The sequence below is a fragment of the Rutilus rutilus genome (assembly GCF_951802725.1).
Source record: "Rutilus rutilus genome assembly, chromosome: 3".
In the NCBI taxonomy this organism is placed as follows: Eukaryota; Metazoa; Chordata; class Actinopteri; order Cypriniformes; family Leuciscidae; genus Rutilus; species Rutilus rutilus.
In genome coordinates, this window is record NC_140211.1 from 18,383,976 (window position 1) to 18,411,830 (window position 27,855).

Below are 27,855 nucleotides of genomic sequence, written 5' to 3' on the forward strand. Positions count from 1 at the left end.
TGACCAAATATGAGTTCAAGCACTCCCCCAAAATATCTTTATTTATAAAAAACACTTTAAATGAATACAAAATATTAAAACCATCTATACCTGTCAGGGGCCTCCAGCTAAGAAGCCCGCAGTGTCCCCACATCTGCCACAGCAGATGTAAAATTGATAGGCTATAGAACAGTGCTTGAATGTGTGAAATATACAAAGATAAGAAATATGTGTATTTGGTTCTCTCGTGGCACTTACAGTATCACACCTGATTTCAGCCTGGTTTTGTACTACTTAAAGTAGGCCTATATGTTTGTCGCTTTTATGCACATGATGTGTTCGTTTTCATAATGTTTAATGATGTAATTATTAAGAAATGTATTGTTATTTTGACATTGTATCTTACAGCTGTGCAAAGCCTTTTGGTCCATAATCTCCATATCCTTGCAGGACTATAATCCATTATTTTTAGGTAGACTAATATGATGATATTTTGGTGGAAACCAGAATGACTACGGTAGATTGTAAAGCATAGATGTACTTAAAAATAAAAATAAATACAAGAGCGAAAAATGTTAAGTACGAGAATGACAACCTGATGTTTATTCATTTGCAGGCTCACTAAGCATCCTCTAAATACATGTCGATAAAGTATAAGCACTAACCTTAACATGGAAATGTAGAAACTAAAGCCCAGAGTTTTTCTATGTAAGCTCTCTATATGTAAGCATCCTCAAAAGTAAAGAGGCTGGGCATACGAAAACACACGACAGGACCAATCTGGGAGAAGAGCCGCTAGATGTGCATGTAGCGCTGCCCAATGGCGAGGAATGGAGGTTGTTTTGAATCGGCGAGACTGCCTAGCCAATCAGGCCGGTCTCGTGTTGAGCTAGCGCGAGGCTGAGTGCATGGGGTTTAAAGAGGAGAGAGAAGGGAAGACAGTGGCGAGATTTCAATCAACTCAACAACACAGGTACGGAAAACTGTCTAATTTTTAACACAACTTATTTATTTCATTTTTAGCTAAAATATTTCATTTTATGCACATTTATAGATTTATAAAAATAAAATGCGAAACTAACATTTATTTCTCCAAAGCAGAAGAAATGTGATTTAAAAAAATATATAAATTCGTTAATATGTGAAGGTCAAGAAGGAGTTGTATATATTTGCAGTTTGTTTGCCAATCTTTGTCTAATTTCTAATAAATCACAGAAATTTGTGGAAATAAAGAAAAAATGTTTTTAATAGAGGTCAAACCTAATTTATCAGATTTACTGTTAACAGCACTGATGGTGTTTTCTTTTCTTTTAACTGTAAGCTTAAAAGTTATTAAACTGATTTTTTTCTCGGACTGTTTTCTTCACGCGCATCGCTGCTGAATATGGCTCGCTCTGTCCTGTCTATGAACCACCCTGCCTTCTTCTATACAGACCGATTTCGATGACATCTCCACGTAATGTTATATTTTGTCCGCGAGATCCTTCGCTTATGCAATAATTCTTTACTCTCTATCTTATGATGTGAAATGTGAAATTTATGCGCGCTGGAAACATGTTGTTGCATTTTTCCCTTTCCAACTTAAACAAACGCGCTTGCCGTGTATTAAAATGGCTGGCGATTGAGACCATTGACGAGCAGCTATTCCTTCACGAAGCAAGGACGGGATAATTTTTTAGACAGAAAACGTATATTTTTGTTTTAAAATGCCCATTCCTTTCGCTTTCGCTCTCAAATGGCTATCTCTAACTCTCTGTATTGAAATAAAGACAGTATATTGTGATTTATCATCTTTTCCAGCTTGACAGTTGCGCTGGATATAATCGCATAGGCAATGGCTGGCTGTGGTCTTTGTTAAGGCAGCACTGCGCCAAGCGACAGCTAGGGCTCAACTTAGAAAAACAGTTAAATACAATAAAATACGATCTGACAGCCTTTTACAGCCATTTGAAACTAAAAGTACAACATCTGTTTTAGTTGATAAATATGTTTTTCTCTTAATTAAAGCCATTGAATCGCTAGAATCGTCTTTTAAACCCGAGGGGGTGTGTATTGCTTTGTTGCACGGTGAACCCATCTGTTTGCTCGCTCCGCAAAGAAGCCATTTTAATGAATGAAGAACAGCAGCGCAAGGCAGGGCTTAGACCAGTTACTATATATACCGCTCTATATGCTTGTACACAGGCACAACGCTGGAATGCATAGTTTTAAACCAAGAACAGTACTTGAGTTCAAAATAAAATATTAATAAGGTATGCAAGATTTACCAAAATAAAGAACACTTTCTGTCATGAGGATGCAGTCATGTGAAGGATGTTGAATAATTTTAGCTGATGGTCTTTCTGTTTTTAGTAGCCACTTTTACAGGCTACCACCACATCACATGCGCTTATATATAACATTAGACTGTGGAAGAAGGTAATTCATGTCTGTGCTTTAGACTAGAGTAGTCCAAACTTTTGCTTGTAATAAAAACAATCAATAAAATGTGTGTTGCTAATTATTATTGCAATATAACCACAAAAGAATATGGTGCAGGCACATTATATTTCCCAAAAAACGGGCAGTGAACACCAATCAGTCTCATTAATAATCAGTTCACATCCCCCACGAAAGAAGGACGGGTCTGGAATTCCCTTTGTGTATCATCTTAGTTTAATAAGCCCTGCACCCCACTGGGTTTAGAAATGTTGTACCATCTATAATACAATAGCACAATGAGTGGGATTGGGTCGTGTTGTGTTTTGACTAGTTTTTAATAGCCACACCTGGCAGAAAAGGTAATATTCTTCTTTTCTGTTGAGTTAATACTCTTTATTCCTATTAATTTAGATTAAAATATACAGCAGAAGAGAAGACTTCAGTGGAATTAAGCCCCTCTCCTTTAACGAAAATGGCAAAAGGGGACCCCAGGAAGCCCAAGGGCAAGATGTCTTCTTATGCCTACTTCGTCCAGACATGCCGAGAGGAGCACAAGAAGAAAAGCCCTGAGATTCCAGTCAGCTTTTCAGAATTCTCCAAAAGATGCTCTGGAAGATGGAAGGTTAGATTTGCAATGATATTTTCTAATATTATTTTCTAATATTACCAAAGCAGAGGTAAATTTATCTTGATTTGTTGCGTAGGCAATGTCCGATAAAGAGAAATCCAGATTCGACGACATGGCCAAACAGGATAAGGTGCGTTATGATCAAGAGATGATGCACTACATGCCAGGAGGAAAGAGAGGCAAAAAGAAGGATCCCAATGCACCCAAGAGACCACCGTGAGTAGACATCCCACACACTGAATTACCTCAACATTTCGAAAATTGTCTATATGCAGTTATTATGAGGGGTATTTTGTTGATTTGATGCTGTATATGGCTATCATTGCTATCCTGTCAAATATATTCTTATATTCTGGTGTTTAATTATTATGTAGGGGTTTAAAAGGATAGATTGCTGGTGATTAAATGATTGGTTTTAAATTCAAATGTAAAATAAAAAGAATTTTATTTACAGCATAAATCAGTGTTATCACTGCTCATGATGACTAATTTTATGTTGCCCCCTTTTATGATCATCAGCTCTGGGTTTTTCTTATTCTGCTCGGATCATCGTCCACAAATCAAGGCTCAGTATCCCAGCCTGGGTATTGGAGATGTGGCCAAAAAACTAGGCGAACAGTGGAACAGCCTCACAGATTCCAACAAACAACCCTACCTGATAAAGGCCAACAAGCTGAAGGACAAGTATCAAAAGGCATGTCTCGATCTAGATGCTTCAATAGTTTTTCATCATGCAACATATCCCAATTCCAGTGTTTTACAATATAACAATATTTACTTTTTGCGCAGGATGTTGCGGACTACAAGACGAAGGGCAAGGTTGGAGCTGTGTCCATGCCCATGCCCATGGCCATGGGAATGATGGGGAATTGTATGGCTCCAAAACCAATGGCGAAGAGCAATATGGATGATGAAGACGATGAGGAGGAGGAAGACGAGGAAGAGGATGATGATGAATATGATGATGATGAATAGACTGTCATTTTCATGTGTTTGATCAATTATGACTATAATAACTATTTCTCCCCCATTGAAGTACAGTAGATACGGAATACACTGGTGGTCTTTCATAGCCAGATGTTGTTTTAATAGAGGTGGAATTTTTTTGTACTGTTGGCGAGAGACTAAGGGGTATTTACATGACACCGTTTTCAACTAAAAACGGAAAACTTTTTATGCGTTTTGGCCATTCATCTACACTACAACGCCGTTTTTAAACTTTTGAAAACGATACGTTATTGCCTCCATGTGAACTACAAAATCGCGAATTTGTGAAAACGTTGACACCATGCGCATGCGTATTACGTGTTCAGTCTATAGGTGCGTGCATAGTGTTTCTTTACAAAGTGACATCGCCAACTACTGGCCTGGCATGTATAATACAGTGTTTTTGGTCGTTTTAGCAGATCCATGTGAACGGGGATGTGTTTTTCGCCTGTACGCAAAAAAAACACAAAGGAAAAACTTTTCCGTGTTTAGTACGTCGTTGTCGTGTAAACGTACCCTAACTACCACAGTTTCTTACCTCCAGCTTTGTGTGTGTGTGTGTGAGTGCATGTGCACATGTGAAGCTCTCACTTCATCATGGTAGCCCAGTGTCTTCTTAGCCTATGTTTTATCCTTTTATCAATTGTATAACAAAAGGCCTTTAAACAAGTAATATCCTTTCTGTATATGTAAATCCCTGTCCTATATTTTTCTTTTCGTTTAAGAGGTTCCTGAGTGTGTAGCTCTGTATATGGTTGACACTGAGTAGATATTGTTTATGATTGTAATATGTTGCATGTGGAAACGTGTCACAGTTTTGTATACTGTGCACCGATATCAGACATTTCATGCTGAACCCGTTCAAGCTTCCTCTTCCTTGTCCAGTTTAGGAAAAAAATCAGTGCAAAAGAGCATTTGCCACCAGCACGTCAGTTAGTCCTGTTGCAGGGGTGTGTGCTATATGTTGTTTACTATACTATATGATATTAGCACATACAAGATCAATATAGGAAAGATATTTATATTATCTTTCCTGTATATTATTGTGTGATCTAGGAATGTACCAATATAGAAATACTGAATTGTGTAAAATGTGGTCAAAATGTTAAAATAAGAAGCAGACGAGAAGTATTAGCACTATTGAAATATGGCATAAAAAGTATAATGTTAGCATTGGGGGGAAACAATTATAATATTGTCCAAAATGGTCACAATATGGTGCATTCCTAGTTTGATCCTTATTTTTGTTGAATATAAAGTAAGAAACAATGCTGATGATAAATCTGTACTTATCTGTATCTATGATTTTCATTTTATATGTTTGAGGTTTGCAATTAAATTGAAACATTTTTATTTGTTTTGTATGACTGTCTTTAGACCAAGAACATGAGATAGAAACCGGACCTTAATGAACGTGGATTACTAAACAATATCTAGAATATTGTATTAAAAAATGGGTGTGGGAATGATTTGGGACACCATAAGCCACAGATCCTTAACTAAAACTATCTGAAGGTTGAAAGGTAAGGTTTAATGATTGCTTTTGCCCTGGCACCCAGTGATACTGAAATCTCAGCGCATACGTGTTTTACATGAGTACATGTTTTAAGCAAACGTGTTCGAAGCTTATATGCAGTTCTTTATTCAAAATAAGCAATGTTTTTTAAATTAAAAATAATAAATAATAATAATAAAATAATAAAAAATATTATTAATAATAATAATAATAAATAAAACAAATAATGGCCTCAGGTGCACTATGTCTAAGCTTAGAAAGGCATTCAGAAGTTTAGTTCAGGGCAAACGGGCTGTGTAATAATGTTTTTACGGTCCACCATGGTCCTTAAATAAAGGTTAGACTATAAATCCATGATTTTCAATTTGGTCACAAACTAAAATTCATTTGTGTATGTTATGTGCCGTTAAGTCGCTAGATGGCGCAAGGCTCTATTGTATTATACACGTTTGAGTTCATGGTTGCGTTACATAATACCATCATGGGATTTTTCTTCTTCTTCTTGATAATGACATTAGTGACATACTGAAATTAAATGGGAGTCATATGCAGTCATAAATGAACTCTATATTAGTTTGTCTTGGAGAAAATTAACTATCGGTTCCCAGTCCGTTGCAGTCTGTTGCTCTCCTGTTTAATGTCATATTCTCATCATTTTAACATTTCAGTGGTATCCGATAACATTTCTACGGTGTTAAAGCCTTTGGTGTTAGCCTTCCAAATCCTGTCAGTTATATTGCAAACATATTTTCGCACTTTCTTCAAAGAACGCGGAACAGACTCTTGGATACGCCACATGATACACGTAAATATGGAAATGTTTCAGTTTTTCCTCATACTGTACTAAGCATCACACGTTCGTTCTTAAAGACATTTCTCATTGGTAGTCCCCAGGGCAAAGAGGGAGTACTTCGTGACCCGTTGATGACGTTATACATTTCTCCGCATTTGATTGGCTACTCGCGGTGCTCATCAAACTCTGAGGCCAAAGCCCAGTCGCTTGGTGTCTGAAGCGGCAGCGAGCGGAGTGGGGCGAGAGGCTTCCGTCTCTGGGCTGCGGAAACTACCCTGCGAACGCCAGCGAGAGTGCCAGTGTTTGAGGAAAGGAGGGACGCTTTACTCGAAGTCTCGGCTCAGTTAAATACCCATTACAAAGCATCTTCCCCTTATTAAAGGAAAAAGGCCTGCGGAGATGGGCGACAAGGCGGGGACCAGGTAAGAGCCAGTTTTCAGCGCAGGTTCAATTGCTGCTCTGACTTCTAATTTTGAAGTCACGATATCATATTCTCACAGCCCATCCTATGATGAACAGTCGCACCAAACCTCATAGGCTGGAGGGATGTCGTGGGAAACCATTAGTCTATTTGAGTGAGGCACTCGTTAGATCTGTGTAGCCTACAGGATATGCATCGGCACTCGAAGCGACCGCTCTTAAAAACATGATCACTGGACATCTTATGTACTTCACCCAGGGTGGGGTGACTGACCAGCACGCTATACCATAAATCTACAGCCCTTCTTGTAGAGCCTAGAAAAGCAACTGCAGCTGAAATCTTCAAGTTGTTCGTGGGAGTGCGGCATAGTTGCTTTAACTGCTCGTGTTGTCTGTCGCGATCTGATGTTATCTTGTTGTTTGAGGACTCAAGTTGTGTGACTGATTTTTTTTTTTTTTTTTTTTTTTTTTTTTGCAGCGCTCGCTGCGGCTGGTCATATTTATTCTCTACAATAACAAGCACTTACTACGCCAGGTTATTCTAATACTGCATGCATGTAAACGAGCTCTGTTCATTATTTTCCTCTCCACTGTCCGAGACCGAAAAGTCTGTCGCACCCAGTGCGAGAAATTCCTGCTCATCACTACACTCGCACTTCCTCAACTTTCAGAAAAGGCCTCGACGTTTCCTGTTGCAGCAAACAGTGGGGTTGAATGTGACTAAAAACTCATTTTAACACCTCTCTCTATGTGTGTGCGTGTGTGTGTGCAGAATAGGCCTTATAGACGCAGTGTAGATGGATAGTCGAGTCGTGGGCGACCATGTACGTGCGCTGAGTTTGATGAGTAACCCAGCAATCCTCTCAGTTGTGCCTTCAGTTCTGCTTACATGTCACGGCTCACACCATCAGGAGGAGAGGAAACCCAAGGGCTTTCTGGTTCCCGTGTATCTATAGGCTACATTTAGGGCTTTAACAGAGGTGTTTCAGTCAGGTCACCCTGTTTTGACGTTGATTTGACATTTGACACAGTTAGTACTTCCGTAATGCATGCACGACCGCCTTAGCATCTGAAATAATTGTCAAAATCTAGTTTTTAGAGATGGAACAGTTTGTTTAACTTTTAGACAAAACGGTTTGCTTATTTTGCATCATATTCATCAAGCTTTTATGGCCTACTGTAATACAGAGCTCACACTCAAGAAGGGAAAAACACCTCAATTTTATTCAGAAGTCCAAACTGAGCAATAACGTGCAATTTGTTGCATATGTTATTCATATGGCCAAAAAGTAAGCTGATTTTCCTGTAGCTTATGTACATTTAATGAGATTTTCATTACAGTAAAACAGGCTATTTGCATAAAATGCCCATACATATTAGTTGTCAGTCTATAGCTCTCAGTATTGTCTTAATAAGATTGTGTGTAAATGCTAGTTTTATGACCAAAGCTCTGTACAAAACACATAACGCAACGCAATTCAATGATGATTGAGAGATAACATTTCCGTAAACGCCTGTTGTATCATATTGTATGCATATAGAGACATTTTTAAAAAGGTTTCTCCTGGAATAATTGTAGAATTTCTATCATATATAAAATTATTAGTTATTATTGTTATTACTGTTGTTGTTATTGGTATATTTGTATGTTTTTGTTGATTGTTTTTTTAGACAAAATTGTTGAATTATTGTAAACAGTGTATTGAAGTGATATTGTTATCATAATTATTATTATTTTTTAATTGAAATACTGTTGATTGCCATGAATATAGCCATTGCTGCTGATATGGTGTTAAATCATAAATAAATAAATATTATGCATACATTTTAACACGATGTTTCTATAAAAAAAAAAAGATGCATGTATAAATCTTTAAACAAGTAAGCCTAAGTTGCTTCAGTCCAGTAACCGGTTATCTTAAAATATTGCTGACAACAGTTATTCTTGCGTTTGCTTTCTATAAAAATCATTAAAGTTTTCACAGCAAAAAGACAGATGTTCTTGAAGGTGGACATGAATTAGGTATGAAAATCAATCAGAGGGCAGAGGGCATGTACAGTAGTAGATTGTGTGCAACAGTTTTGATCATGACTGTTTAGAGGCCTTAGAAATTAATGTATTAAATATGATATCTTAGTATTTATATGGGTTCAACCTCACTTTATACCAAACCTGTATGGCTTTCTTTCCTGAAAATGGAAACCATTCACATTCATTGTATGGATAAAAGATGCATGTGACTGGTGAAATATAATTTTTTTTGGATGGACTATACTATACCTTTAACCTCTAGATTTCTCTTCGCAAGGCTTGGTTTTGCTGCTGAAATGTGAACGTTTGCTTTCAAAAGGAAGAGCAGTGATTGTTGCATAGTTATTGTATTGTAATAAGATTAAATAGCATGACTTTTGTGTGTGGGGAGCAGTTGTTCATCAGCCCACTACAGAGCAGGCCATGCACAGCAAACTTAGCGCGTATTGATTGACACACATTCATAGCGCTGCAAAGCTGTGAAAGAGGCGTTTTATGTAGGTGTCATCGGCCCTTCTGTGCTTTCAAATTAGCCTTGGGTAAATTAAAGCTCGCTACCACTCCATAATTGTTGAATTTACCGATAGTATAATTTCCATTTATAAACGCATTTTGCCACCTAAGACCTCATAGATCTAAATAGTATAGCCGTGCGTGTTTCTGCTAGGTAGATTCTGATTCAGCCTCTCTTGTGGTTCAGTCACTGGAGTTGTTGTGGAGGCTGTCTGGTGTGGGGGTGGTGGGGGATCGTGCAGTCTTATGAAATCCCCTCTATGTGTCTATATCTTTTTTTTTTCATGTTTGATAATTGCACGTTTTGCGGGTTAATGAAACAGGATGTATCAACAAGAGGCCAATACTGTGATATCCGGTTTTCTTTTCACATATGCATGCTTATTGTAACGTTTCGTTTTGCTAAAACCAAGGTGCATCCCAGTTTAAATAAAGTAATTGATTCTTTATTTAGTAATATTTGTTTTGTCTTATTTTTGTACTTCAATTATGTCTGCCAAATTTTTCCAGGTGGCAAAACTATTTTGGGTTATACTTTATTTTAAAGTGCCCCTGTTTCAGTGTAATTATACATTTAAGTACTAAGTAATATTAATTACCAACATATAATTTGGGTTAGGGTTTGGTTTAAGGTTAGTTTCTTGTAATTATGCATAATATACTGTTATTGTAAATTATTACATGGCTCAGCCTCTTTGGAATAGGCTACTTGATTCACGTCATCCAGTGTTATTATCCTCTGATAACAACTGGTAAAAACTAATAACAAAAGCTCATCTGGGTTACTGAAGTCGGCGCTATACGTTTAAGAAATGTTTTTTTTTTTGTGTGTGTGTGTGTGTGTGTGTGTGGAAGTTTTATGTTCGGTGAGCTAATAAAATATTAAAACTCAAATTAATATTTGTGTAGAATTATTTATGTTATCCGCCTTCGCAGACTCGCTCTCGTTTCATACAAATGCAGCTGCTGCCATTTTGCGATGATTGTTTTGTACACTGTAATGGATTACAAGATAATAAATAGGTATAATTTTTAAACAGTTAACTTTCATCTCAAATCAATATCTTATATCCATAATTATTTATGTGGCAAAATGCCGTGTAATAAGTGGTATAGTCATGTGACTGTACCGCATCTCTTAAATGTCTGTCTAGTTTGAACTAGCCGCTTGCTAGCAACTGATTTCTTCATGGTGCGTTTAAAGGGCTAATAAAATATTTAGACTCAAGTCAATATTTCATCTAATTATTTACTTATGTAGCAAGTAGCCATGTAATAAGCCAGATAATGTACATCCAGCTGGTTGTTATTGCAGAACAAACCCCTTCAGGGTGATCACCCTGTCTGTGTTTATCCTGCGATAATATCCGGCTGGATGTACATTATCCCTTACTTATGTTACAGGGACACAGTAAAAAAAAAAAGTGTTACCCTACTTAGTTTTTTTTTTTTATAGATCCATTCTTCTTGTGTTATTCTTTCTTGACCTGATGCTTGGCATATTTCATTTTTATTTATGCATATAATGACGTAACATCTTTGTGCTCATCTCAAAATCTTCAGTTTAGTGGTTTGTTGTAAGTTTTTACAAAGTTTTTAAGGTTTAAGTGTAAGAAAATGTGGCTTGATATAGTAATGCCCGTAAGAGTAAATATCACAAATGTAGGGATGTGGCGATAACGATAACAGATAATTCTTTATATTTGAAAGCTGATAACTGATATATTGGCCGATAAATCTAAATCCAAATTTTTTAATAATTGAGTGCCTGATTACAAAAAAAAAAGTCTCTCACAATTAAAATACATGTCCCAATCACACAATTATAATGATGTTCTCATTATATTTTTATGTAACCTTTATGACAGACTTGACAGTTGCACTTAACTGTATTTTCCATTTCAAAGTGATTACAATCATATTTCAAGCAATTCAAAAACATCATGGCGAGCAGTGCACATCTGAAGTGTAATTTATCGGCTTTAATATATTGGTCAAATTCAATTAAAAATGAACGATACCGATATGGTGGCCGATATATCGTGCATCCCTACACGAATGTATTAAAAGGAGTAACATTTAGGAAGCAAGCAATGGACAACGAGGGAAGAAGAATGAAATGGAGGAATGGGGAAATAAGGTGTAGATAGAGGAAGGATTCAAGAGTGAAACAGCAGGAAGGCTGTGTTTGCCTAATTTGAAACTTGTACAGCTGTTTTTAATACATCCAAGCCAAACTTTATTAGCTTGTGTATGTTTCCGATGGCTCTTCAGTCCATTCTCAAGGGGCAGAGGACAAGAGAGATTTGTAATCACAGGGATTCACTTTGGTATGACCAGAAGAGAAAAAGTGGAAGGAAACATTTTGTTCAGCATTAGTTTAAATGCTGAACAAAATGTCATGTAGCTCTATACCAGTGTTTTGGGGATTTGCACCAAACTTGCGCAATATCCTGCAGCTGAGTTAGTTTACGGCTGGTTAGTATATATTCCCCATACTCCAGCTTGTGTTGTGACATCTGCATGCTCAAACTCGTATGTTATGTTGTTGTCCTCTTTTTGTAGGGTGATTGATTGGTGTGGTCCATTAAATCACATCTGCATTAGTGCGATTAGCAAGAGCGTGATGTATTCGTTTGTGCATGTTTTCACCTTCTCATGTTCTAGTTCTCTCCTCGTGCCCTTTCCACTCTCTCTTTCATCAGTGATTGATAACGTTACAGGCTCTCTAGTTTCTCTAGTTTGGTTTTTCCTCTTAGTCTGCGGTGAACATTTGACAGGGGAAACGTATAGAAATGGAACATTTTGTTTGTGCAATTAAAGGGATAGTTCAATATTCTGTCATTTTCTCACACACGACTTTCGTTTCTTCTTTTAAACTTTCAAAAAATGTTTGCCCATACAATAACCCAAAACAGCATTAGACCCCATTGACTTGTTGAATGGGAGAAAAATGCTTTGACATTTTTCCAAATATTATCTTATGTGTTCCGCAGAAGAAAGAAGGTCATGCAGTTTGAGTAGAACGTCATGAGTATAAGTAAATAATGATAGATAATGAATTTTTGGGTGAACTGGCCCTAGAGTCTCATTGACCTAAATGGAAAGGGTTCTATCAGTAATGGCTCACAACATGGTCACAGTATTGCTGTTGCCACCCAGGTGTGTGTGTGTGTGTGTGTGTGTTTATCTCTCACGCACATACACACCTCTAATTCATCAGCTGATGGCTCCATTATCTCTTTTTAGGCAGAAAGGGCAATTCACTAGAGACTATTTAGACACCTGTCTGCACTGATGGATTAAGTCTCTAAATTTAACTGGTGGCCAGTTCCTCTAACATAGTCTAGTTTGTGGACTGTTAACCCTTCTCATGGGATTTTGTCCTAAATGAATGATGTTCCGCTCCACGGGTTTCGTTTTCGTAGATGTTGTGGGTTTATGTCTGCTGAATAAGGGCCACACTTGCAAAAACTAAAGCTCACTGTACATTTTTACATTTTATGAAGAAAATATGTGGTGTTTGCCAGCCCAAAACTTGCCACTATCTGGGTGGTTGCCATGGAGATTTTAGTCATTTTCAGCTGGTTTGTATACGGTTACTACTAGGGTGTTCTGGGTAAGGGTGTCAGTGTAAATCTATGTTGTTGGTTTCCCCCCATTTTATCATCTTGCCAGATATAAATCGCAAGTCTGGTCTTTACTTACTTAGAAAAGTAATACGATAGTTTTCTTGAACAAGCCACACACTTTTAAGCTATCATCCATGTAGCTGGGGATGAGTTACATATGTTTAATACTTGGGGTTAGGGGTTTGAACGAAGTTCAAAGCAGTAGAAGTTGAGCAGTAGTAGTCGTGATTCTTGTCTTAGCAAGCAGTATCTTTTGCTAAAAATAACTGTATTGTACTTTTTCTATTGTCAGGAGTATTGCCCTGTGCATATAAGATATTGTAAAGCTCTTATCACGGGAAGCTGGAATTCTGAAGAATTCAGCAGTTTAAGTTCCCAATAGGAAGTGGTCTAGAAAAATAACATTTACGCACACAGCACCTCACCAATGGAAAAATAATATAATGGAAAAGCAATCTCAGCTGGGTTCCTTTTTTCCATTATATTGCTGTTTTAATTAGGAAATTGCTTGTACTTGACCTCTATATCTTTTTTCCAAATAACTTTTACTTTGCTCCTAGATGTGGGCTGTTGAAAGTACGGCAACAAGCTCTTTAAAATAGGCTGTAATTATGGGTGCTAGTGCACATTTGCTCTGTGACGTCACATGGTGTCTGAGTGGTTAGCATAGTGTTCTGTAAATTGTCTGCACGTGTAAACGGCTGACAGGTGATTATAACCAGACATCCTTGGTGCTTCCCTTGGCTCCATCCTAAGACAACAGTGAGATTGATTAAGTCCCTCACACACACACACACACACACACACACACACGTTTACTATCTCCATCCATTACTGGTTCTATTTTTCTCAGCACTGTCTCTTCCTGCTTGGTCTTCTCAAAGCTTTGGTCTTGCATGTTTTTTGCATTTCAGACATTTGCATGTTCTCTTTGCATGTTTAAATTCATAATTTTTACTGCGCACACACCACCAATTGTTTGTCATGTGGGAGGATTTGTTTACAGTATTATTGAGGTTATCAGGGCTTGATGTTAAGCATTTTTCTGGTTCTTGTCTTTAGGACAAGTAAACTATTAGGCATCTGGAATATAGTAAATCGGAAAGCATGATTTTGCTGCCGTGTGGAAAAAGAGCAACAACAAAAAAAACTTTGAATGCATTGTGAATGAAGCTTACTCAACAACAACAGTTCCTATATCAATATCTTAGAAAATATAAATAGAACATAGCCTTAAAAAATGTATAGTTACCGGCACACGACGGAATCTCAGTCTCCACCAGGCTAGAGTAAAATAATAACACGGTTGCAAGGTGTGTATCATTTAAACTACTTTATTAAATAACTCCTGACCAACCAGCACTAAAGGCCCCGATATACTGAAAGCTAAATCAAGGAACTGGTGTGACATCATTTCGAACAAAATCAGGCCAAAACGATGGTTATTTTGTGTTTGGAACACTCAGGAACTACCATTGGTCTCTGAAAATTACGTAATTGGTATGTGTGCTCTGAGGCTCCGCCTTCTTTGACGTGGAAATCTTTGCCGGTTAATTTCTTCTGTTCAGTTTCTCGAGGTTGGATGTCCGCGAGTAAAAAACATGGACACTGTAGAGTAGGGCTGCACGATTAATCGCAATAAAACCGCACGCGATTTATTTTATGCGTAGCTTGTCAGTGGAGTGCGGCTGATTGGTAGTAAATACTGCCCCATTTGAACGCCAGAGGGCGCTCTCATGCAAAGTACACAGCCCCGCCGCAGAAGTACAATAATGCGCATCATTCCAGGAAATCCCTATCGCTAGCTGAATAAACAGAAGATTGAAACGCTTTGATTAAACATGACTTATAAATACACGACTGCCTTATTCTGTGTAAGAAGGCACATCATCTCACAGAAGGATGAGCTCAACTGTCGTTATGAAGTGAGTTTGGAGTAAATGCATGTTATTAAATGTTGTCTGTTGTTGGACAAGAGGTTCATAAATGCTTCTCCTGTTTTGGAAAGATGTTTGACGTGTGTTGCTTTTTCAAATGCACGTTATAAGTGACTCAAACTCACAGTGCTTTCAGAGTGAGCCGCGTTTAACTTTACAGAGCCGTACATCAATGACAAGCTGCGCGTAAAAAATAATCGCAGCCTTTGCGATTTTAAAATCGCGATAAGCCATCTCGATTTAAGTGCGATTACATGTAAATTGCGATTAATCGTGCAGCCCTACTGGAGAGCCGCTTTATAGTAGAAAATGTTGTTGTAATTGAATGATTAATTCTGTAAAGATGCTTGCTTTTAAACAATCTATTGTATAAAGCGGTATATAAGTAAACGTGATGAAGTGTAAAATTGCATAGCTCGTGCAGACATCCACATCGCTATGATCAGATGCTTTCTTAACTACCGTTTTCTCATCTCTGTCATTTTGTTGTTTGTTTAGCCATGAAAGAAAAGTGTGCAGCACATATTAACATAATTATTTAAACGGCGCTCCTTTAGCAGCCTGGGTGGCGTCAGGACGTTCGCTAACAGTATACCGCTGCTCACGTATTTCAAACTTCTTTTTACCCCAAAGCGAAGAACGAAAAAGGACTTTGCCGTGAGTATATCGGGGCCTTAAAGGATAATTCCAGTATTTAACACTTTGAGTCTATTTTGTAGTTTGTTTTGGATGAACAATAGTGGTGGACAAAGAAATTTTGACAATGTCTCCTGTCTCGACTTTTTGACTATTTTAGAATTGCCCATGACCGCTTTAGAATAGGAGTCTATGGCCATGCACAAACATGTCCTTAAAACAACCCTTAACGTTCGTTTTCAAAACTGTGCAACTCACCGAGTGGTTAGTGGTGTTCGTTGATGTTCCAAAACAAGTAGAGTAGCGAAATACAGTTTCTGTCGTGTTTTATTTGGCATTTTATAAAATCCCATTGATTTCTGTTGGAGGACTCATTGCTCGTTGATATTACTGCGCTACCGGGAACGGAAAAGACGCTTCAGACTCAAATATCGAGCGGAAGTTCATACGCGGTTGTGAGGTATCTGAAAAAATAGTTCCACTATAGAAAAATAAACGGATTGAAATCATACATTGCGCCGATATATTTGTTTTTAATCATCAACGAACACCACTAACCACTCGGTGAGTTGCACAGTTTTGAAAACGAACGTTAAGGGTTGTTTTAAGGACATGTTTGTGCATGGCCATAGACTCCCATTCTAAAGCGGTCATGGGCAATTCTAAAATAGTCAAAAAGTCGAGACAGGAACCATTGCCAAAATTTCTTTGTCCACCACTCTTGTTCATCCAAAACAAACTACAAAATAGACTCAAAGTGTTAAATACCGGAATTATCCTTTAACAGTAGCTGCTGTTCAGTTCGCATATTGCTGCTCTCCCTCTACTCTCTTCTAAACTCTTCCCTCTCTTCATTAAAGCTTCAGGTGAAGGGTTGCCAGATATCACAAAAAAAAAGCTAAATAAGTTCCTCAAAAATGCTATATAATAAGTAGACATCGCAAAATTGTACCAGGGGAATAAATTTAAGCAATATAACTAGTAGGCATATATAATTATGCGCACCAATATCCTAAAAAATTAAAAGGCAGGAAATATAATTTATTATGAATGAAATAGTTCAATATAAAATATAAAAAAATATATATAAATTGATTATCCCTTTAATGCATTATTTGGAAAAGCCTTTATTTTATACAGCTGAAAGAGGACTTAATTGACTTAATTTTTTTTAGATATAGTGAACTTGAAGAACGTTGTGTAAGCAGACTGAACCAAACACCACAGATTATACAAGCAAATGGGATCTGAGCTGCTATTATTAATGTCTTGCTTTCTCTTGGCAGCGCATGACAATTATCAATCAACTTTGAAGTGTCACACATTCTTTTCCATGATATATTTTTTTCTGTGGTTGTCCTAAACTAAGTGTTAATCCTGAGTTTATATTTGTGTTGTGATGTGTAAACGTTTAAAATTAAGTTTAAAGCTTCCAGCTCCCAAGCAACTCCATAGCAACCAAACTTGAGTACCCTAGCAACCGTTTAGCAAGACCTATATCTCTGTATCAGAACATCGTATAGAGATGAGGTTTGGCTATTTTGACTCATGCTAGCAAACAGCACTTCCAACATGCTACACATGCTAGCAGTGAATAGCTACATGCTAATAGCGATTAGTTAAGTGCTAAATCATGCCAAGATCATGCTAAGAACTCTATAAAAACTCCATAGTAACCATCTGTGACAACTACCAACCGCCTAGCAACACCATAGCAACCACCAAGAACACCCTAGCAACTGCCTAGCAACCACCCAGAATACCCTAGCAACCACCAAGCAACCACCAAGGAGACTTTAGCAACCCACTAGAAACACCCTAGCAACTTTTTAACTTTAAACTACTTCAAACTTTTTAACTTTAAACTACTTCAAACTTTAAACTTCAAACTACTTTAAACTAATTTAAACTTTTAACTAATTTAAACTTTAAACTAAATAAAACAAACAAACCAAACTTTCTCAAGCCAACTTAAAGTTTGTCTCGACAAACTTTTTAATCTAGTTAATGTCTTGCTTTCTCTTGGCAGCGCATGACAATTATCAATCAACTTTGAAGTGTCACACATTCTTTTCCATGATATATTTTTTTTCTGTGGTTGTCCTAAACTAAGTGTTGATCCTGAGTTTATATTTGTGTTGTGATGTGTAAACCAACCGTAAAGTCCAATCCAATGCTTTGATAAGAACCGTGTCTGCTCTTCAATCTCTCGCCTCTCTCTTCAAGAGGAAAAAAAAACGTATATGTCTAGATCCAGAAACTTATTTTGAGTAAACTTGAATATAATAATGAAATATAATATTGCATACGGTGCATAACTCATGAATATGTTTGTTTGCGGTACCTCTCCAACCTTTTGCTGTTTTAATATCCTTGGTTGTTTCCTCTGTCATTTCAAGTTCCATTTTGCTGAATCTTGTTTAGCTCTTCATAATAATTTCTTTGTGGTCATTGTAGTTTCTCAGACAGAAGTAACACTTTGTTTTTGTTTTAGCATTAGTTTTACAGTATATGGCTACTGTCATAGGGATAATAATAATAATAATTATTATTCTAATTGTTTGGCTTCCTAAGACACCAGTGTGAATGTAATGTAGACTGCAACTAGGCCTATATCACATCTAAAAAGAGGGTTGAGTCCCCTTTAAAGTTCACTGACTTTTTTTTTGTTTGTTCAATTTGCACACTGAACATGAGTTGGAGCTCTTCATTTTGAACTTTCAAAAGTTCACCAGATTGATTAATTTAACTTTAAATTAGACCTGCACAATTCTGGATAAATTGAGAAACACATTTTTTTTGGTTTCAAACAGAGATCATAATTCGCCCATGTTTGTGAACAGACAACGAAAGAAGATTACATGTCATGTATGAGAGGTTCTGACAAAATGTTAATTGCTGCTGTCTAATTAAAATGTTTAATTAATCTTAATGAATTATAAAAATAAAAAAAAGGTTTCAATGAATGATTCAGTGACTTGCTCATAAATACTACACTTGTTAGAAGAATAATGATTTTTTTTTTTTTGAATTAATGATTCAATGACAAATATTTTTACGTCACTTGTCTCCACCTGGTGGTGCAACGATATAATCGACACAATCGTGTGGTTGAAAAGACTGTTTGTGATAGTCTCACAAAATCATGTGGGAAACACTGAATTCCCCTCAAAGGCAGGTCCAATGTTTTAATTCATGGGGCCCAGGACAAAAAAAAATGATTAGGGTCACAAGGCTTAGGACAACGTTCCCTGACAACAGCATGACTTGCAGTGGCAACTGGAATATATTTCCATAAACAAGGGCGTGCAATGTTTTTCATTCCATATTTGTCTGTTTGGTCTGTAAGTTTTGCTGTTTTCCTTGTTCTCTCTTGAGCTAGAAAAACATGCAAACACGCACCCAGAGTCAGCAGGCAACAGGAACACACGCCGAGCGGTGTTGACGCAAACTGCATGTTCAGGAAGGCAGCGAATGCTCGACTTGCGCCCTTCTCATCTCTGCACTCGCATTATCTGCATATATCTTTCTCAATGCTATTGCTTTTTCATTGTTTGGAAATGTATAAACTCTGATCATTTAGATTTTTCTCATGTGTGAGTGTGCGAGACATTATTCATGTGTGTACATGTGAGTTATTGCAAGACTGTAGCTCTCGCGTTGCCCTGAGGTTGGGTTGTACTTGTTATTAAGTGTGTTTCTGAGAGGGAGACTTCAGAAAGATACTGAAAGGACTTTATTATGTTGAATATGCTGTTCCCATAACCCGTGTCATTTTTATTCTGACATTTAGACAGGCCAGATGAAGAACTGAGGAAGCTAAAACCCTCTGGACAGCAACTCTGATTCAGTGTCACCTGTCACTTACTAATATTATCTACTTCCTGTTTGTTATATTTTCTATTGGTAGAGGCCGCTTTCCAACTAAATGTCTAAAGTATTTGTGAAAAGTGAAAACTATTAAAATATGCAGGGTCAAATATTAACACTCTCCAAGGGCCAAATGTGAGGGGAAAAAAGGACATTCAAGTTCTAAAATAAAGTGACATTCTAGTAATAATGGACGTGTTTGTGCTTGTTTACATACACAGTTTGTGGAGCTTCCTTGTTTCTTTTTTTTGGCATTTATGTAGCAACAAATAATGTTGCAATATTTTACTTGCTGCTGTGCTGCTGGTTTCCACAAATAAAGAAAATAATTCCTTGTTTATTTATTTGTCTCATTAAACTGTCATTTAACTTTTTCTTTTTTTTTCATATTTGTGGAAAGGTCATTGTGTCACATCCAGAAATATATACGGCTGGGCGTTATTCTCTGTTCTACCGCTCTTGGCAGGTGTGGCAAGCTAATTTTGGACCTCACAGATATTAATGTTTTCAGGCTGGTAACTGAACCACCTGACGGTCGAATGCAATGCCAAAGAAATGCAACAAAGTCGCTAGATCATATATATAGTCTTAGAATATTTGAAAACTCTTTAAAGGTCATCTATTAATAATGTTATAATACATCATGAAGACCTTCCTACTTTTTGCATTGTCTTTTTCTGGGCATGATTCAGTACTTTGCCTGCTATAAATTATACATTAGCACCAAATTATACACAACCAAAAAAAATAATAATCAATCGATATTAGTACTGTGAAGAAGATTTTACCTAGTCGACTAAACGTTAGTTGGCGAGGAGAAGCTTAAGCTACGTTCACACTACACGCGACTAAGCGACGCGATACCATTCATTTTCAATGGGGAGCGGGCGACTTCCGGTGACACGCGCAGTCGCGACCGTTGGCGACTGGATGGGGCGTGTCTGGCGACGCGACAAAGTCATAGACAGTATATAAACTGGACACAGCGACCCCATTGGATTCAACGGAGGAAAGTGAAGTCAATTAGAAGCACTAACTTCCTGATGGTCGAGCGTACTGCGCAGACTCAAACTGAGCTTGACGACGTAGATGTGACGTGAGCAACCCGTCTGTCTTCTAGTAGCTGTGCCGAGAGAAATCTCAATCATTCCCTTCCGAAACTTGCAGAGACGGAGAGTGTGAGTAGGAGGTGTCCATGAGATAAGAGCAGGAGAAACTTTTGCTAAGTATTCTGATTAATTACTTTGCCATTTTGCCTCCACATCCCCCCGATTGCGCGCGAGCTTCTCCTCCTGTCCATACAGTAATTTCTCTACTGTGCGACAGAGAGTCGCGTGGTTATGACGCAATCATTAGCCTATTTTTACAAAAACTGCTTCTACGGGGCCATAACGTAAGATACAAGGTAATGGAGCCTTTTATACATTTTCGTGTTTCTTTAGAAATAAATAATGGACACATGGAGTCTTTAAACGCCTCAGATGTAAAGTTATTCGCTGTCAAAGTGACGCCAAAATGAATGGGAGTCAATGGGATGCTAACAGCAGGTGATGGTCTGATAGCCAATGGTGGCGCCCGGGGAAGCTTCAACATAATATGAAACGCTGCCCCCCTGGACAAAGTTGAGAAATGTTTAACTTTATGCAAATGAAGAGTGACTTTCGGGAGCGACAACCAATAGGAGTGAAGACAGTGGAGCACACGTGATCCGTCACTCTTCAGTGCTGCGTCAGACCGAGGCAAGATGAATGAGAAGTTTATTTTAGCAGTCCGAAACTGTCCAATAATGTATGATATGTCTCCGTGTACATACAGTGGTACTCGCCGTGCTGACTCCGAGCCTGAATGGTTTCGTGAACTCAGAAAGACCAGTACTGGCCCATTTGCTGCAGTTAAATAGCCGCGATAGCACAGGGCACTCGCTGTTTCTCATTCATCTTTAATATTATGCATTTAATGTACTGATTCCATTTATATTTAGACTTTTCCTTCCAAAATGTTAGCTTGTAGAGGCAAGAAAACAGATTTGTTGTCTACAACATGGAGTAACATCCGTGAATGTCACTCACAAACATTACTAGGCAACCAGTAGTGGGAACGCCCACTAACGACCTCACCGCCAGCCACTGGCGACATGCAGCGACAAAGTCGCTTGTAGTGTGAACGGGGCTTTAGTCGACCAAATTTGAATTAGTCGGGTTAGTCACAGGAAAAAAAACTCCACAGAAGTGGCGGACAGATCATTAACACGGCTGGTGCATGTGGTAATTACAGTATGTCGTGCAGGAAATCCAAATGATCTCCTATCATTCATCAACCTCAAATAGTAGGGGTAAATAGAAGCTAAGGTTTGCGCAAAGAACGCTTGTCTCTTTCTTTTTCCTCACACCGAGGTGCTACTGGACACTCACCACAAGTGTCTCTCTCAGAGCGATGCCTCTGTCTTCCTATCTGCTGTCTGTGTGCGGCCCATAGCTCAAACCCTTGCTGGTTTCTCTCACCTACACAATAAGAACAGGATGCGCACAGGCAGAATGAAGGAAGTGTGACCACCACAAGATTAGGCAAGGGCTCTGACTCTACTCTTCTCCTCCTTCCTCTCTCGCTCATTCTCTATTTATTTTTTTGTCAAACTTTTTCTGTCAACCTTTTTCTTTACTAATCGTGTTTTTGCAGTTCTCTTCCATCGTGTTGCAGATTCCTCCACGTTTTTTCTTTGTTGTCCATAGCGCTTGGGCTACTTCATTCATTCATTCATTCATTTACTTACTTTATTTACATATTTATTTACTTTTTTTTATTTAAAACAAAAATTGTGTAAATTTTTTTGATTATAGTACCTATAGAGTTTGTGTGGAAAAGGGTCGAGTTTCCTTTTCGGGTTTTCTGGCTGGAGAGAGAGGAAACCGGGATGAGGATATATGTGATGATTCCGCTAAAGCGCAGCAACCTTTCTTCCTCAAACTGATATGGGAACAGAGTGGAATGTGTTTATAAGCTGACTTGTGATATTATCAGCTTTTTTTGCTCTTGTATACTTCCTATACCTCTCACCAAAAGAGAGGCCCAATAACTATCCTTTATTTTTCATGACTTGACATTTTTCTAAGTTCATCCGCTCTTGTCAGGTGTGGCCAGGTAATTTTGAACCTCGCAAATATGAATGTTTATCCCTAACATTAAAGGAATATTTCACCAGAAGAAAATTTTCAGGGCAAGATTATGCTGACCGAGTGTGTTATCTTTCACACAGGTCGAAGTGTGAGACGTGAGAGAGTGCCACCTTGGCATTGTTGCTTGCTAATTGCTGAAGCATCACCATTTTGTAAAGATGCGGCCTCCAGCACTTCCTTTTAGGGGTCACAGATTCGGTACGGTATGTGCTATGCCAAATAAAAATAAAGAAAATACGAACAAATAATCAAACTACAAGCAACAGCACAAATAAATACAATACAAAAAAAATGTATCATCGCTGTTGTAGCGTATTGGGAAGCCAGAATGTTTATCCATCGACAGAAACAGACATTAGCCGAACTCTGTCTGTTATTTTCAACAAACCATGTTATAGATGCGTCGTCAGATTTAAGATGGATCGCGGTGCAAGTGCATTTTTACACCCCTGCGTCCTTCGTGTCTCTCTATCTGAGGTTTTTCAAAGGATCCTTCCTCTTTCAGACCTTCATTTCTTGTCTTCAAACACGCAAGTGAGACTCCGAGAGAATAAAAGCTAGTGTCAAGTTAAATATCTTGTCAGAAAATCTGTTTCTCTTATTTGTTCTCAGTTTATTCACTTGTGCGCTGCTTTTGTGTGGTCCCTGTAAAGATTTCCTGAGAGGAAAACGGTTCATTTCTCTGATGCACCTCTGTGATGGTCATTTTCAATCACTTTCTGATTGAATGCTCAACCCATTAAATGTGAACAAGATGGTGTAACTTTGGCAGCAGAAATGGAGTTGGTGTCATCCACTGAAGTGCGATGAATAAAATATAATATCGGCCATGGGTTTCATTCAATATCACTTAGTTATTATTTAATCATGCAACTAAAAAGTAGCTGGACTCTTAACTACTGAAAACGTTTCTTGTCATTTACATACGGGGTCGGTAGGATTTTTAAACGTTTTTGAGAAGTCTCTTATGCTCACCAAGGCTGCATTTATTTGACCAAAAATACAGTGAAAACTGTAATATTGGGAAACATTGTTACAATAAATAACTTTTCTATTGTAATATATTTTAAAATACAATTTATTCCTGTGTTTGGCAAAGCTACATTTTCAGCATCATTATTCCAGCCTTCAGTGTGTCACATGATCCTTCAGAAATCATTCTAATATGCTGATGTGGTGCTCAAGACATGTTTCTTATTATTATCAATAGTTTTCAGGATTCTTTGAGTAAAATGTTCAAAAGGACTGCATTTATTTGTAACATAACATGTGTTTTTACAGTGACTTTTGATCAGTTTAATGTCGCTTTCTGACCTCAGACTTCTGAATGCTACTAGTATGTAGTGTACAGTTGTCAGTGTATGCTGCTCAGTAAGCAGTGCACTAGTTCTCCAGTAGTGTTACTGATCATTCAGAGTCTCAAACTGTCAGCAGTCAAATTTGAAAAGACCTTTCTTTACTTTGTGTCAGTACATTTGAGGACAAAAAGAAAACACCAGGCCTGAAACTGAGTTATAGTGCAAATCATAATCAAGTGCAGTACAGTTATGCTCATTAATGTCATGTTAATATCATTAATTATGAAATTAATGTCAAGCACTTCGCTTTTTATAGTCTTTCCTAAACACTGTATTTTCACTCATCACAGTAGTTCTGACAAGTGCAGTTTTCTCGCCCCCGCCTTTTATTTTCAGGAGTAAATGGATCCTCAACTACATATCCTGTTTACTTCACAACATTCTGATTCATAGTATTTCTGAGAAAATATGCTATATATATATATATATATATATATATATATATATATATATATATATATATATATTTCATGGAATTATGAGGTCACCAGTTTGCCGCAGGCTATAAATGCAATGTTTGCATCTTTTTAGTGTTTTATCAGTAGTTACACATTGACTATTGCTGCGCTACTAACAAAAATGTTTTAGTCAGTTGACCAAATAGCTCTTTTGCCACAATTCAGTGTTGCATTTACTACAGTAATGTATTAATTTGACATCTTTAAATCGGGGGGCAATGTAATGTTAATCATTATAAAGCTTAAAGAAAGATTGTGTGTTGCAGTCATTTACATATGCCATAGTTTTCCTGTTTCCTGCTGCTTCATTTTAAGATGTTCCTGACTTAATAATGTTGAAATAATGCAGCTTTTCGTTTATTGATTGCATTCGCAACATAGAGATAAATCATGGCTTCTAGACTCTCTGAAAAGGAAGAAGGCTCATTTGTACCCATTTATGTATTTGGAAATGAAAGTTAATCTGTGAATTGCATAACTGAAATATGCAGGGTACAATCAAAAGTTGTAGTTTAATGCACTGTAAGCCATAATGTGTGTCCGCACATAGCAGTCTGTTCCGCAGTTATCTGACATTGAAAGCCAGTATATTATGAGCCATTTATAGTTTAATGGCGGGCTCTAACCAATCATTTATTTATCAATCGCTCGTTCTCTTTTACTGGCCTTGTGCTTGCACCAGTCTAGATCGTTACTCAGTCGATCGTTAATTCCATCAGTAAATGCAAAAGCTGTCGTCTCTTTTTCCTTCTCTCCCCGTGACTTCATTCCATTCTTCTGTTGTTGTTGTTGTTGTTTTTTCTTCACCTCCAAATTTTTGGCTCCATGCTACCGCAGACGCATTCGGTGACGCATGAGCCGTTTCTGATCCTGAAAGCTGAAGTAGATCTTCCTCAGTCAGCAATTACCAGTGTGCTGTGCTGTCAGCTTCTCCAGCACCCTGATTTCTCACTTTAGCCTTTGTGTGGCCTGATGGAGCTTCCATAATAACTCTCAGTGGCACCCGAGAGACAAAATGTTCAGAAACCGTGTTTAAAACACCCGTAAGCTGATTTAGCCTGGACATAAAGTGGATTATGAAAGCACATAAATAGACTAAAAACAGGAACAGAGAACACAATCGTGCAATTTGGCACTTCCTACTTTTGTCTTATTGAATTTTCAATGTGTTTGTTTTTAATACCTATAAGTTTTATAAATATGGTAAGTGCCATTTATAGTGTTTTTTTTTTTTTTTTTTTTTTTTTTTTGGAAGGATGGAGTCATGAACAATGTTGCTTTTGAGACCCAGACATTCCTGTCGAATTAGCCTTTTTGGTCGTGACCCTTATTAAAATACCAGTGTTAGTTAGTGTTAGTGTTTATTGACTAGTGCGTCTCTAGCCGGTCGCTGCTCATTGGAAAAGCGCACAATCCTTGACAAATGACGCACGCTGTAATCTGCCGAAACAATAGGCAGAATTCAGTGGGTGATTTGGTATTAAGTCTTGGGTTTAGCCTCTGGCCGTGCTGAAAATTGACAGCCACTAATGTGGGAAACACACAGACTCGGTTTTACATGACAAAATGCTGTAAACTTATGCGTAATCTTGTTCGTAAACGTCAACCAGCCCTGCAGTGTTTATAGCCTGTGGTATCCTGATTATACTGGACACTTCATTATTTACTTGCTTACAAGCATTACAGCATTAGTCACCAAACCAGGCGGCGTTACTCAAGTGAAGTGTGTCAGTTTTTTTATTCTTTTTTCTTTTTTTTAGTTGCAATACTTTCTTAATATCAAGAGTAGACTATTATATAGGACTTGGAGTCCAGGTCCAATGTAAATAAATCACTAAAAATGTAAATGTCAATGATAATGTAAAACCATGTAGGCTAAATGTAACCATAAACGCAACTTTTAAAGTGCTATTTGCTTATCTTAATCCACGTTCCATCTTTTTGCAAGGTCTTTATCCAGTTTTCCAATTTTGTTTTGTTTTTTAAAATAACGGTATGCGTTAAACAAACAGTAGAATGTGACACGTGACCTCACTACGATGCTTATTTATTGGCTCCAAATTTTATTTTGAAAATACAAATGGTTCCTCTTTTTCTGTGTAAAAATATCTTAATTCTTGGCCGTCCTGTTCATTAAATCAGGCAAGAGATGATAGTTACAGTCTGTTCATTTATCACACTTAAAGTTAATGTTGAGTGCATTGCATTATGGGATGCAGTGTTCCTCGCAGTGTTCTCTGCTATGTACTGCACATTTTGCCAAATCTAGAAAATAATCCAGATATTCTATGCATAGAAAAGAAAATTCACATAATCTGCACAATATCCATATTAAATACTGTGGAAATAGTTTTCCGAACATAGACTAAAAAAAACATTAAACTGAATCACACCATAATAAATAGCAAGTAATTGTGCCTGGTGTAACTCTATACCTTCGTGTGTACTTTTACAAGGGAAAGCCGGAGGTTAGAGTGTTTAATGTGATCATAATTGAAGAGTTGTGCTTGCTTTTTGTAATTGATTTACTTTCATGCTCGTACAAGGCCACTTTATTTTTGTAAAGCTTTTAAAAAATAATGTCTGGTCTTTTACAGTACTCTCGCCATCACCCTCCCTCTCGGCATGTCTTTGTCCCTCTATCTGCCTTGATAAATGTGCCTTTATTTAGCCCCTCTTTACCCTTCCCAAATTAAATTGAGACCCTGATTGATTTTCCCATCTCTCTCTCTCTCTCTCTCTCTCTCTCTCTCTCTCTCTCTCTCTCTCTCTCTCTCTCTCTCTCTCTCTCTCTCTCTCTCTCTCTCTCTCTCTCTCTCTCTCTCTCTCTCTCTCTCTCTCTCTCTCTCTCTCTCTGCTCACAGTCCTTGGCACTAATGAAGGTGCCTGGTCGAGTTTGTCTCCTCACTGTGTGTGTGTGTGTGTCCTTGTGCTGTAACAGGCTCCATTGTCAGATCTGTAGGAACGCGGCTACTTTTTTAGAATGATGTCATCAATGTTATCCATCAGAATCAGTCTTGGCCTCTGATTGGCTGAGGGTGAATTGAAGAGATTTTAGGAAAGAAATGGAAAAGTAACAAAACAGATAAAAAAAAAAAAATCTGAGCGAACAAAGTAGAGATCTTCACTTTGTGTGTTTGTACTTGTCTATAGTTTTTGTTTAGTTTTATGTCCAAAAATGGTTTTGTAAGCAAGACACTTAAAACACACTGACTCAAAGCCAGTTCAAAGGGGAAGTCTTTTGCATTTTACATTTGAATGAGGGTACAGGAACTATTCTCTCTCTCTCTCTCTCTCTCTCTCTGTATGTGTGTCTATTTGTGTACAATTACTAATATTTGCATTCCTGCAGAGCAGAGATATATGGTCTTGTGTATATTTGTGTATGTTTCTTTGCTGTGTTTGTAAATGGATGCCAGTAACTAGGATACGACCGGCAAAATCATCCTCCATGATTTAACAAAATAAGGTTTAAACATGTTTGAGGTGATCTGTGTGTGTT

General features: G+C 37.6%; 2 protein-coding genes across 2 annotated transcripts in view; both read left to right on the plus strand.

Moving 5' to 3' along the window:
- The first annotated feature begins 857 nt into the window (after nucleotides 1-857).
- On the plus strand, nucleotides 858-5,368 carry hmgb3a (high mobility group box 3a). The gene is made up of 5 exons (XM_084403677.1): nucleotides 858-952; nucleotides 2,812-3,022; nucleotides 3,105-3,244; nucleotides 3,548-3,722; nucleotides 3,818-5,368. The coding sequence occupies exons 1-5, from the start codon at nucleotides 888-890 to the stop codon at nucleotides 4,001-4,003; spliced, it is 777 nt and encodes a 258-aa protein (XP_084259803.1). The 5' UTR covers nucleotides 858-887; the 3' UTR covers nucleotides 4,004-5,368.
- Nucleotides 5,369-6,514: 1,146 nt separating this feature from the next.
- Nucleotides 6,515-27,855, plus strand: part of arrb2b (arrestin, beta 2b) — a 48,256-nt gene continuing 26,915 nt past the window's right edge. The window contains exon 1 of the mRNA XM_084404381.1: nucleotides 6,515-6,746. Within this exon, the coding sequence (XP_084260507.1) occupies nucleotides 6,724-6,746 (23 nt within the window). The 5' untranslated portion in view covers nucleotides 6,515-6,723. The remainder of the gene's footprint in view (nucleotides 6,747-27,855) is intronic.

What these genes read in the sequence shown, in the direction of transcription:
- hmgb3a (XM_084403677.1), top strand. Translation starts at nt 888, where the DNA reads ATGGGGTTTAAAGAGGAGAGAGAAGGGAAGACAGTGGCGAGATTTCAA. An exon ending in CAATCAACTCAACAACACAG is followed by an intron (nt 953 to 2,811) that starts GTACGGAAAACT and finishes CTATTAATTTAG; the next exon opens with ATTAAAATATACAGCAGAAG. An exon ending in GATGCTCTGGAAGATGGAAG is followed by an intron (nt 3,023 to 3,104) that starts GTTAGATTTGCA and finishes TTTGTTGCGTAG; the next exon opens with GCAATGTCCGATAAAGAGAA.